Source organism: Bombina bombina, chromosome 2 (assembly GCF_027579735.1).
Source record: "Bombina bombina isolate aBomBom1 chromosome 2, aBomBom1.pri, whole genome shotgun sequence".
In the NCBI taxonomy this organism is placed as follows: Eukaryota; Metazoa; Chordata; class Amphibia; order Anura; family Bombinatoridae; genus Bombina; species Bombina bombina.
Genome location: NC_069500.1, coordinates 1,391,121,620 through 1,391,135,209, shown reverse-complemented (window position 1 = coordinate 1,391,135,209; position 13,590 = coordinate 1,391,121,620). Strand labels below are relative to the sequence as shown.

General features: G+C 36.6%; 1 protein-coding gene across 1 annotated transcript in view; it reads left to right on the top strand.

Moving 5' to 3' along the window:
• GFRA4 (GDNF family receptor alpha 4) overlaps positions 1-7,919 on the top strand; it is a 775,783-nt gene extending 767,864 nt beyond the window's left edge. Inside the window, exons 8-9 of the mRNA XM_053704322.1 lie at positions 1,377-1,534; positions 6,859-7,919. Coding sequence (XP_053560297.1) covers positions 1,377-1,534; positions 6,859-7,002 — 302 coding nt within the window. The 3' untranslated portion in view covers positions 7,003-7,919. The remainder of the gene's footprint in view (positions 1-1,376; positions 1,535-6,858) is intronic.
• The last annotated feature ends 5,671 nt before the right edge of the window (positions 7,920-13,590 follow it).

The following is a 13,590-nucleotide window of genomic DNA, read 5'->3' as shown; positions in this document are numbered from 1 at the left end:
TAGAACAAACAAAATTTCATAATAGAAGTAAATTAAAAAGTTGTTTAAAATTGTAAGCTCTGTCTGAGTCATGAAAGATAATTTTGGATTTTGTGCCCCTTTAAGTACTGATAATTTAGATTATGATTGGAAAAAACAGGACTAGCGCATGATGCATATAGGGACATTTTGCACCAAACTGATAATGGGAAAAAAGTGCTGCAAATAATTAATGAAAATAGCTGATTGCATTTGCAGTGACATCAAAATCAGCTCATCTGTACACAATAAAGAGACAGTAAAGTCAAAAGGGAACGTTCATGATTTAGAGAGAGCATGTCCTTATAGACAACTTTGTCATTTACTTTTATTATCAAATTTGCTTTGTTCTCATTATTCTTTGTTGAAGCACAAGACTTAGGAAGGCTGATAGGAGCTTAGGAGCGTGCACTTGTCTTTAGCAGGCAGCAGTATTTGCAACATTGTATAACAGTGCAATAAACAATGTAGCAAACACTGCTGCTAGATGGCTATAGACACGTGAACGCTCCTGAGCTCACTGAAGATTACTCTTTAAGAAAGGATACCATGGGAATGAAGTAAAATTTATTATAGAATTAGGAAGTTGTTTCAAATTCCATACTCTATAAATTTAAATATTTGAGCCTTTTCACTTTATTGTCCTTTTAACAGGCAGATAATTAATAAATGTACCAAATGATAGATTGCTATCCACCAGTATACTGGTTTCATATTCAGTGCAGTTTTTAACTAGTTAAAACAACTCTTCTAATGGTTTGCAATGGCTTAGAAAAGGATGAAGGATTTTGTGTTAGAAGATATTTAATAAAAGCACCTACGTTTGTATACAATATCTATAGTGAATAATTCTGACAAATTGGAATGGTCTTTTGTTCTGCCCCTAGTGTTAGGCAGTTTTTACTATAAACTTTACTGTAAAACTGAAGCAAACTTGTGTGCAGAACACCCGTGATCCAAACGCTCCAGCTGTGTATCAACCACATTGCTCTAACTGGTTCCAGCTTCATATTCTGAGTAAAAAGATTAATGGTTTGCATTTTCCTATTTGATTCAATCATTGGCCTCTTTAATGATGCTGGCAAAGAGAAGTGAGCTGAGCTCGTTCAGTTTTGAAATTCAGACATCTGATTGTGCTCTCGGCAAACTGATTTTCCTGCCGGCTGGCTAATGACCATTAGGAACACAAGACTGGATTTTTATGCCTTGCCCTTTAGCAATATTCAATGTGGATTATATGTACCAAGGATAAAAAAATGTTTATGCACGCCCCAACTTTTTCTGCCTTTAGTTCTGTTAGAGGGTAATTAATAATACTTATTTGTACAATCAATATGTTTCTCTTTTATGTGTTTCAGAAAATGCCATTCACGCGTTTGGCAATGGGACAAATTTGAACCTGGCATTAAGTCCGTCTGCCATTTCCACAACACCAGCACACAAAGAAGAAACAAGCTGTAATTGCACAGTTCCTACAATTGAGGAGAATATGTCTGTTCAATTTCAACCCACTAAGGTAAGATAATTCAAGACTAGGGGTGGCAAAGTTTTTGACAAATAGTGTCCAAATGGTCAATGACATTCTAAAAAAATTATTTCAAGCACCCCAAAATACCTTTTATTTTAGTTTAAAGGGGCATCAAAAATATTAGTTATTTTTTTTATAAATCCATAATTATATAAATTGTTGATATATGGGCCCCTATTTAACAAAGGTCTGTCGGACCTGATCCAACAGTGCGGATCAGGTCCGACAGACCTCGCTGAATGCGGAGAGCAATACGCTCTCCGTATTCAGCATTGCACCAGCAGCTCTTGTGAGATGCTGGTGCAACACCGCCCCCTGCAGAATCGCGGCCAATCGGCCACCAGCAGGGAGGTGTCAATCAACCTGATCGTAGTCGATCGGGTTGAACTGCGGCGATGTCTGTCCGCCTGCTCAGAGCACGCGGACAGGTTATGGAGCAGCGGTCTTTAGACCGCTGCTTCATAACTAGTGTTTCTGGAGAGCCTGCAGGCTCGCCAAAAACACGGGCCCTCAAGCTCTATCCGGAGCTTGACAAATGGGCCCCATGGCGTGGATTCATAAGCAAAATAAGTAAAGGGGCATGATACCAAAAAATACTTTTGTGATTCAGATAGAGCATGTGATTTTAAGCAACTTTCTAATTTACTTCTATTATCAAATTTTCCTTTGTTCTCTTTGTAACTTTTGTTGAAAAAAAAGGTATATAAGCTTAGGAGCCGGACCATTTATGGAACACTATATGCCAGCATTTTGTCAAGAATGTTGTCTATTTGCATGAACACTAGAGGGCAGCACTATTTCCTGCCATATAGTGTTCCAGATAATTACCTAAGTTTCGCTTAAACACCAAATATCATGGGGGGGGGGGGAAGCTAATTTGATAATAGAAGTAAATTGGAAACTTTTTTAAAATGGTTTGTTCTGTCTGAATTACAAAACATAATTTATGTGAGAACTTACCTGATGAATTAATTTCTTTTATATTGGCAAGAGTCCATGAGCTTGTGACGTATGGGATATACATTCCTACTAGGAGGGGCAAAGTTTCCCAAACCTCAAAATGCCTATAAATACACCCCTCACCACACCCACAATTCAGTTTAACGAATAGCCAAGAAGTGAGGTGATAAGAAAGGAGCGAAAGCATCAAAAATAAGGAATTGGAATAATTGTGCTTTATACAAAAAAATCATAACCACCACAAAAAAAGGGTGGGCCTCATGGACTCTTGCTAATATGAAAGAAATTAATTTATCAGGTAAGTTCTTACATAAATTATGTTTTATTTCATGTAATTGGCAAGAGTCCATGAGCTAGTGATGTATGGGATAGAAATACCCAAGATGTAAAACTCCACACAAGAGTCACTAGAGAGAGAGGGATAAAATAATAACAGCCATTTTCCGCTGAGAAAATTAAATCAACAACCAAAAAAATAAATTTTTCTCATAAATGAAAGAAAAAAACTTAAAACATAAGCAGAGGAATCAAACTGAAACAGCTGCCTGAAGAACTTTTTTACCAAAAACTGCTTCCGAAGAGGCAAATACATCAAAACGGTAAAATTTAGTAAATGTATGCAAAGAAGACCAAGTTGCTGCTTTGCAAATCTGATCTACTGAAGCTTCATTCTTAAAAGCCCACGACGTGGAGACTGATCTAGTAGAATGAGCTGTAATTCTCTGAGGCGGGGCCTGACCCGACTCCAAATAAGCCTGATGAATCAAAAGCTTTAACCAAGATGCCAAGGAAATGGCAGAAGCTTTTTGACCTTTCCTAGAACCAGAAAAGAAAACAAATAGACTAGGTCTTCCTGAAATCTTTAGTAGCTTCAACATAATATTTCAAAACTCTTACCACATCCAAAGAATGCAAGGATTTCTCCAAATAATTCTTAGGATTAGGACACAAAGAAGGGACAACAATTTCTCTATTAATGTTGTTAGAATTCACAACCTTAGGTAAGAATTTAAATGAAGTCCGCAAAACTGCCTTATCCTAATGGAAAATCAGAAAAGGAGATTCACAAGAAAGAGCAGATAATTCAGAAACTCTTCTAGCAGAAGAGATGGCCAAAAGGAACAACACTTTCCAAGAAAGTAGTTTAATGTCCAAAGAATGACAGGCTTGATACGGACCAAAGCCTGTACAAAACAGTGAATATCAGAAAGCTTAGCAATCTTTCTGTGAAATAAAACAGAAAGAGCAGATATTTGTCCCTTTAAGGAACTTGCAGACAAACCTTTATCCAAACCATCCTGAAGAAACTGTAAAATTCTAGGAATTCTAAAAGAATGCCAGGAGAATTTATGAGAAGAACACCATGAAATATGTCTTCCAAACTTGATAATAAATCTTCCTAGAAACAGATTTACGAGCCTGTAACATAGTATTAATCACTAAGTCAGAGAAACCTCTATGACTATGCACTAGGCATTCAATTTCCATACCTTCAAATTTAATGATTTGAGATCCTGATGGAAAAAAGGACCTTGAGACAGAAGGACTGGTCTTAAAGGAAGTGGCCAAGGTTGGCAGCTGGACATCCGAACAAGATCGGCATACCAAAACCTGTGAGGCCATGCTGGAGCTACCAGCAACACAAACGATTGTTCCATGATGATTTTGGAAATCACTTTTGGAAGAAGAACTAGAGGCGGGAAGATATAAGCAGGTTGGTAACACCAAGGAACTGCTAACGCATTCCGCCTCAGGATCCCTGGACCTGGACAGGTACCTGGGAAGTTTCTTGTTTAGATGGGAAGCCATCAGATCTATTTCTGGAAGACCCCACATCTGAACAATCTGAGAAAACACATCTGGATGGAGCGACCACTTCCCCAGATGTAAAGTCTGATGGCTGAGATAATCCGCTTCCCAAATGTCTATACCTGGGATATGAACCACAGAAATTAGACAGGAGCTGGATTCTGCCCAAGCAAGTATACAAGATACTGCTTTCATGGCTTGGGGACTGCGAGTCCCACCCTGATGATTGACATATGCCACAGTTGTGATATTGTCTGTCTGAAAACAAATGAACGGTTCTCTCTTCAACAGAGGCCACACCTGAAGAGCCCTGAAGATAGCACAGAGTTCTAAAATATTGATTGGTAACCTAACCCCTTGTGCTGTCAGTGATCCCCAGACAGCTCCCCAACCTGAAAGACTTGCATCTGTTGTGATCACAGTCCAGGTTGGACAAACAAAAGAGGCCCCTTAAACTATACAATGATGATCTAACCACCAAGTCAGAGAGAGTCGAACATTCTGATTTAAGGATATTAATTGTGATATCTTTGTATAATCCCTGCACCATTGGTTCAGCATACAAAGCTGGAGAGGTCTCATATGAAAACGAGCAAAAGGGATTGCGTCCGATGCTGCAGTCATGAGACCTAAAACTTACATGCACATAGCCACTGAAGGGAATGACTAAGACTGAAGGTTCCGACAAGCTAAAACCAATTTTAATTGTCTCTTGTCTGTTAGAGACAGAGTCATGGACACTGAATCTATCTGGAAACCTAAAAAGGTGACCCTTGTCTGAGGAATCAAAGAACTTTTTGGTAAATTGATCCTCCAACCATGTCTTTGAAGAAACAAAACTAGTTGATTCATGTGAGATTCTGCAGAATGTAAAGACTGAGCTAGTACCAAGATATTGTCCAAATAAGGAAATACTGCAATACCCTGCTCTCTGATTACAGAGAGTAGGGCATCAAGAACCTTCTAAAAGATTCTTGGATCTGTCGCTAGGCCAAACGGAAGAGCGACAAATTGGTAATGCTTGCCTAGAAAATTCTGAATCGCATCAGCAATAAAATCTTTTATATTCACAGGTATATCTTGTACATTAGATGTTGAAGGAACAGCAGGCATAGTACTATTACTGATGGACACATTCTCTGCATGTAAAAACTTATCATGACAACTATTACATACCACAGCAGGAGATATAATCTCCACAAATTTATAACAAATGCACTTAGCTTTGTTAGAACTGTTATCAGCAGAAGGGTTCCAACAGTGGTTTATGAGACAGGATCAGATTGAGACATCTTGCAAATGTAAGAGAAAAAACAACATATAAAGTAAAATTATCAATTTCCTTATATGGCAGTCAGGAATGGGGAAAAAATGCAAACAGCATAGCCCTCTAACATATAAAAAGGCAAGAGGCACATAGGAATGGGGTTTTAAATAATGAAATTATTTGGTGCCAAGTATGACGCACAACGTAACTGAAATTTTTTTGGCGCTAACAACATCCGGAAATGACACACTCACGTCATTGACGACACAACCTTGAGCAAGGAACTTGGCATCAACTAAGACACTGGAAATGACGAATTTGTGTCATCGGACGTAACTGTGCCAAAAAAAATCTCGCGCCAAGAATAACGCAATAAACTTCGGCATTTTGCACCCCCGCGAGCCTAATTTTGCCCACGAAATTTAAAGAGAAAACAGTCATTAGAAAAAAGACTATACCCCAGGTAAGAAAAAATATTTTCCTATATATGATTTTCTCATATATGAAATTGACAGTCTGCAAAAGGAAATATACATAAACCTGACTCATGGCAAATATAAGTACAATACATACAGTATATTTAGAACTTTATATTAATACATAAAGGGCCAAACCATAGCTGATAGTGTCTTAAGTAATGAAAACATACTTACCAAAAGACACCCATCCACATATAGCAGATAGCCAAACCAGTACTGAAACAGTTATCAGTAGAGGTAATGGAATATGAGAGTATATCGTCGATCTGAATAAGGGAGGAAGGAGATGAATCTCTAGGACCAATAACAGAGAACCTATGAAATAGATCCCCGTGAGGAAAACCATTGCATTCAATAGGTGATACTCCTTTCACAACCCTCTGACATTCACTGTACTCTGAGAGGAGTCGGGCTTCAAAAAAGCTGAGAAGCGCATATCAACGTAGAATCTAGCACAAACTTACTTCACCACCTCCATAGGAGGCAAAGTTTGTAAAACTGAATTGTGGGTGTGGTGAGGGGTGTATTTATAGGCATTTTGAGGTTTGGGAAACTTTGCCCCTCCTGGTAGGATTGTATATCCCATACGTCACTAGCTCATGGACTCTTGCCAATTACATGAAAGAAATGTTTTTTGTTTCATATCCCTTTAAAATACTGCAGTTGCAGTCAGAGGAACCAAAGCGTATTGTAGTTGCCCACAGGTTTTCTGCCTGTGTCCTAAGCAGTAAAATAGGCCGTTAGTGTTGTGTGCCTGAATTACTTTTGTGCTAAACATAATATTTCCTTTGCTTTAGGTCACAAAAGAGGAACATTTCTTGCCTGGTTCCAATCAAATCAAGTCTGAAGTCTCCAATTCCCATGCAACGTATTTTAGTTCCACATTGGTCATAATTGGATTTTCCCTTCTCATTGCTATATATTTTGAAGCCTCTATGTAAATCCAGCAAGTTTTACCCTGATAATTATGAGTGCAGGGATGAAAACAAACTATTATCTATTTTTATCTCTTTTTCTTTTCATTTACGTTAGATCATGTTAATCTTAATATCCCTAAGTTCATTTTTTTTTTTTTCAATTTTTGGAAGTCAATATGTCTTATGGATCTCAAGTGACACTTGAACACATTTCAGGAGCAAGTTTTGAGACTTCAGAAAACAAAAAAAATCATCTAATCTTTCTAGATGTCTAGGACATTGACATCAATTTGTTTTCTTTATCAGTAACAATAACACAATTCTAGGGGGTTTCTAAGCTACACAAGGAACCTATGATACTTAACAAGCACATGAGTATTTGGATAGAAGATGGATCTACAGTCAAAAAAATCCTGGTTGCAGTGTTCAGAAAACCCTTAGTATGTTGGGAACACATATACAATGTTATAAAGCTACTGTTTGCATTATATAAACTTGTCTTATTTTCTACCTTGTTGGGAGGAAAAAAGTAATGTAAATATCATATAATTACTTCATCTATGGATCAACAAAGAAAGAGAGACACTAAGAGGAAACCTTCTTGCATTTCTTAACAGTTTTTGTGTGTGGTCGTTCATTTGAACATCAGCCTGTGCACCTTTCACATCTGAGTGAGGGTAGACTCTGACCTTAAGACATTTTCTACGAGATTATAATACAAAATGCATTAAATATATATCAAAAGGTCCATTTACTTTGAATTATACTGTTCCTAAGATTTTCATAAATTGAAAGAATGTTTTATGGCAACAACTTTTTTGTATGGGTTCTTTTGTTACATTTTATCGTTCTGTTTTTTTTTTCACCTGTCATAGTCATGAATCTACATTCAATCTTATTTTTAACTTTGAAATTTTATTTTTTTGGATTGTAGCATTAAATTGTACAATATAAAATTTGGTCTCAAATGTTGTCTTTGAATTTGATACACTGGTACCACTAAACAATTTATTTTTACACAAATCTGTTACTTTTTACATGGTCCCCAATTCCCCAGTTCCATGTTGTCACCCTACATCTTCTCATTGGCACCACATTGTTCCTAACTTCTCTATCTGTGTGGGCCCAATATATGTCCTCTGCATATGAAGGTCTCTGGTGCGTTATCTTCCTAATCTGAAAGCTCTATTTTTGTTTACATTAACAGACTTTCTAGATCTGTGTTCACTGGTCTTACAAGTAAACAATAAATACATCCCAGGATGAAGTAAAACAGATGGTCCATTAATTATTACCACTTATTACATAATGATGATGCATTTTATAAGTGGTTTGGTATTTTGAAGTCCCTTTTCTAATAAACTAGTAAACATTTCTTGCCCGAGATAACAAATATAACATTATTTAGTAACCAAGGTGACATGACTTGGAACTACACTACTATTTACTACAGGGACAGGAGTCTGATCTGATATGCGTAAGTGGTAGACAATGGGGCCGATTTATCAAAGTGTCAATCGACTCCAATGCAGCTGTTTCCGTGCGAGCCTTCAAGCTCACCGGAAACAGGAGTTAAGAAGCAGCGGTCTTAAGACTGCTGCTCTTAAACTCGTCCACTGCCTCTAAAAATTGCGGACATCAACCTGCCCGATCTTATACAATCGTGTTGAGTGACACCCCCTGCTAGTGGCCGCGAATCTGCAGAGGGCGGCATTGCACAAGCAGTTCACCAGAACTGGTTGTGCAATGTTAAATGTAGGCAGCATATGCTGTTGGCATTCAGCGATGTCTGGCGGACATGATACGCTACAGAAGTCTGATCTGATGTTGATTTGTTGTCAAAAGACGATCTGTATAGCCAATTATCTCTTATGATGTGGGGTTTGACTAACAATGTCTCTCTCTCCCCCTCTCTCTCACACTATTTATCTATCTATCTCTCTCTCTATCTCTCCCTCCCTCTCTCTCCCTCTCTCTCTCTCCCTCTCTCTCCCTTCCTCTCTCTCCCTTCCTCTCTCTCTTTCTTTTCCTCTCTCTTTCTCTCTCTCTCTCTCTTATATAGCCATTTAGAACATCTAGGCAAGATGCTTTCTTTTCCTCTCTCTTTCTCTCTCTCTCTCTCTTATATAGCCATTTAGAACATCTAGGCAAGATGCTTTCTTTTCCTCTCTCTTTCTCTCTCTCTCTCTCTTATATAGCCATTTAGAACATCTAGGCAAGATGCTTTCTTTTCCCCAGAAATATTATGGGGTGGGTGCAGCAAAAACAAATCCACTTCTGCACAGCTGTTTCGAGCTCATTAGCTCGCATCAGCAAATTATGCTTTGCTGCTAAGTTAAGTTTATTTCCAGAGTAAAAACAATATTCATCAAAGTTATGGTGGATATAAAAGTGTGTAAAATCCTACATTTCATTAAAAAAAGCCCCCCAAAAATATTATATAGCCAATTAGGCAAATATCTGTAATTGAAAAAAAATAGATGCACACTTTTATGTAAATAAGTGTATGTATGGTGAATACATTTTGTGTAGTATTTACATTTATATTAAATCATATGTAATATTTAACTAAAAATGTTATTATAACCATAATTCAAGGTGTTATTTTTGGCATAAGTGCGAGTATAATTTAATGTAGACCTCCTCCAATCCTACCATTGACTGGCCTTTTATATATAAACATTGTATGTCTTTGGAACAGAGCCCTAAAAAGGTTGCCAGCACCAGGGCTAGCGACACAATACTTTCTGTAATCTGTTAGGTCTGCCTATTGCATTACACCCAGGCAGTCATAGGAATGACTACAGAGCAAGACAAATGTTATTAGACATCAATGAGATAATAAAATAAACCCAAAGGTAACATTACATGATTTCATATTTGTACCAAACAAAATGATCTTGCTAATGAATCACAGTATTCAGAAAAATACCAAAGCTGTATTTATATAATTAGCAGCATTTTATTAAAATATATTTCAGAGAAGGGGGCTTAGTATTCTAGTGAAATGAGTCCGGAAGCCCTCAATCCAAACACTGCTGCAAAAGTATAGAAATTTACTTGTTTGCTTAATGTTGCAGATACATATAGCTCATGTCTGATTTATGTTTTAAACAAAGATAAGTTCACTAATAAAAATACCTTATTATTATTTTACCATATTCTGCAGTGCACTGAAGTTAACATACTGGCACAAGAGTAAGTAGACCTGTTCATGTTCAAGATCTCCCAACTGTCCGTATTTGAGAGGGACTGTCCCTGATTCTGAGCCCTGCCTACCATATGTGATTATTTGCAGAATTTATTTTAGCCCCGCCCATATACCACCTTAATCCCGCCTCTGCTGGCATGCCCTCGCCCGCAAAACATTTCTAATACCTGGCCTAGCAATGGGTTTGGTACATAGGCAGCAATGTTAGGATCTAGTTGGAGAAAGATCATAGTCTCCAACATTAGCTCAGGGAACAGAGCAAGCAAGAAACGCTAGGCGTGTGCATTCGTCAGTTTCGTTAGGATCCAAATGCAGAACAAGGCAGCAGCTTGCAGCATTCAGCTCTTTTTGAGGCAAGATTTCATCTTGTGAAAGTACAACACACATCAAAGAAAAAAGACGGGTCACTTGTCCCAAGGCACTGAGTATACAGGTGATTGCTATTTCTAACCATTTATTTGATTATGGGCAATCCCCTCTTTCATGTGAGGGGTAATTTGTGTTGTATGCTGTCTTTAGGGTGTAGGGCCACCTTTTTGTGCCACTGCCCCCATACAGTAAATACATTAGGGAGGGGATTGGCATAAAAATGGTAATCATCTACTACTGACAGGGGTATGAGACCCCACACTGGAAAGAGTTGGTTCCCTTCTTTTAAACTGTGGTCTCATACACCTTTGTGTTTTATGGTGGTGAATGGGGGCTCTAAAAAGTGCCCCCTCCACTCTTCAAACACAGTACAGCTGTCTGTAGAAAAAAGTAAAAAAAGGGGGGGATGATAGCAACGCTAACAGCTGGGAAAGTAAACTACGTTTAAAATAGATGGTACTGAAAAAAGTGTGTTTCATACTGTTGATATAATAGTGGATAGATATAATAGCAATGTGGGTAAAAATATATATAAATACTAGAGAAAGGTAGGCAATTAATATGCACAATAAAAATAACAATAACATTATTTTTATAGAAATACATATAAAAAGCCTCTATAGTGCATATAAAATAGTTGTGGCCACAACTTAGAAAATAAAATGAAACAATTTGATACAAAATTGATACAAAAGATGGTCTCACTGTAAAATGATCTCAGAGTAAAATTGATACTTTCGATATTAGGTAGAATTAAATATTCCCCATAAATGTACCAAACAAGTAGCGCTAACAGAAGAACAGTAGAACAGAATCTCTGTGTTATATAGAAAGTCAAGTAGATTGCAGAGTAAGCTGTTCAATCGCTATTGTGTAACAGTTCAGCAGAGTTTATTTGTATATTAATAGCGAGCGGATAGTATTGTATCTCTTCAAAGGTATGCTTGTCGTATACTGAACAAAATGTATTATTAGAGTTCCATGTATAATAGTACACAATCGCCTTACCGGACTTCTAAGGGGTTTCTTTACAGATTAGGGGAGGTGAGCATTCTGCCTGGCTTTTCGGCATAAGTGAGCTGGTGTAGCTGTTATTGTTACTCACGTGTCTTTATTTATTCCATAACTTATCACCCAATATTACTAGCAGTCTCTTGACAATGGGTTATATGATAAAGCAATCTAATGGGTACACTACTAAATCTCAGATCTATTAACATCTGACTGTTCTAAACACTTCTCTACAATTTTTTGTTTAATATCCCTTTAATAAAAGCAAAGTGTTTAGAACAGTCAGATGCTAATAGATCTGAGATTTAGTAGTGTACCCATTAGATTGCTTTATCATATAATCCATTGTTTTAGAATGCACATTTCTCTATATCTTGTATCGTATGTAAATTATTAGAGTGAGATAACATTTTAAGGAAACATTAGAAATATAATGCTGTGTGTAACCATGGTGATTAAAATAAATATATAAAAAATATATAAAAATATGGTCTATATAAACAATGTGAAACACTAAAGAATTTTAAAAGATGTTCAAAAATTAATATCTTTAAAAATATATATATAGGGAGAGCATATTTTTTCTCTTAAATGGTAGATGATTGTACAATGAAGGAGATAACGTAAAAATCCAAAATATATATGTTTATATAGCAAGAAAAAAGATAGGTATTCTTATGTTTGTTCTAATATCTTCCTTGTTTTATTCTGATATGAGCAAATGTAGATATATGGTTTTTTTTGCTATATAAATATATATTTTTTGGATTTTTACGTTATCTCCTTCATTGTACAATCATCTTCAAATTTTTCCTTGTTTTAATAAGAATATATTTTATATATAATAGTATATATTTTATAATATAATAATATATTTTATAATATATTTTTTATATGATAATAATTTTTATACATATTCTTATACATATTTATATACCCTACCATTTTCCCTTTCCTAATATTGAATAATATTGAAAGATACCATTTAAGAGAAAAAAAAAATATGCTCTCCCTATATATATATATTTTAAAGATATTAATTTTTTAACATCTTTTAAAATTCTTTAGTGTTTCACATTGTTTATATAGACCGTTTTTTCATATATTTTTATATATTTTTTTATATATTTATTTTAATCACCATGGTTACACATAGCATTATATTTCTAATGTTTCATTAAAATGTTATCTTACTCTAATAAGTTACATACGATACAAGATATAGAGAAATGTGCATTCTTAAACAACGGGTTATATGACAAAGCAATCTAATGGGTACACTACTAAATATCGGATCTATTAACATCTGACTGTTCTAAACACTTCTCTACAATTTTTTGTGTAACATCCCTTTAATAAAAGTACTTATGGGGGGGCGTGTCAAGGCTTCAGATATGGATGGCAGCACATTTGAGAGCTCCGTGCCTTTAGCAACCTAACTTTCAATATACCTTAAGATAAACGCATCTCTCTTGTCGGAACATATGTTATGAATGGGAAACTAAAGATTAATTCATCTCAGCCACTTTTATACCAAAAAGAGCCCTAGAATTGACACTATTGGGAAGCAAACTGCAAACCGCATCAAACTAATCCTTACCTCCCTTCTTGACCTCCCTGAGTGATCGGTTATATTTCACCATCCTTGCAACTTCTAGGAGGAAGTATGTATCTGCATTATGAAACAGATATAACGGAGGCAGAGTTTGTTCTCAGACTGCGGGAACTTGAGGCTAAAATGGATACCCATTATTTCAATCTGCACAACATTTTCACAGAGGAATGGAGATCCCCGCGAGAGGCCTACAACTCTTTACATGATCCACTTATTCCTGCCGCAAGCTGCTCAGCAACCTCTTTCTCATGTCATCCTCGGGACCCCGCAGCTTCACTTACCTCTCTCCGAATGCCTATAAAAGATTCCCTGTTGTTTACCGCAGAGGAAATGATTCACCCAGTGCAGCTCAGAGGAGAAGAGGTAAAAGATTCCATCAGCGAGCATCCAGCGGTAGCTCAGAAAA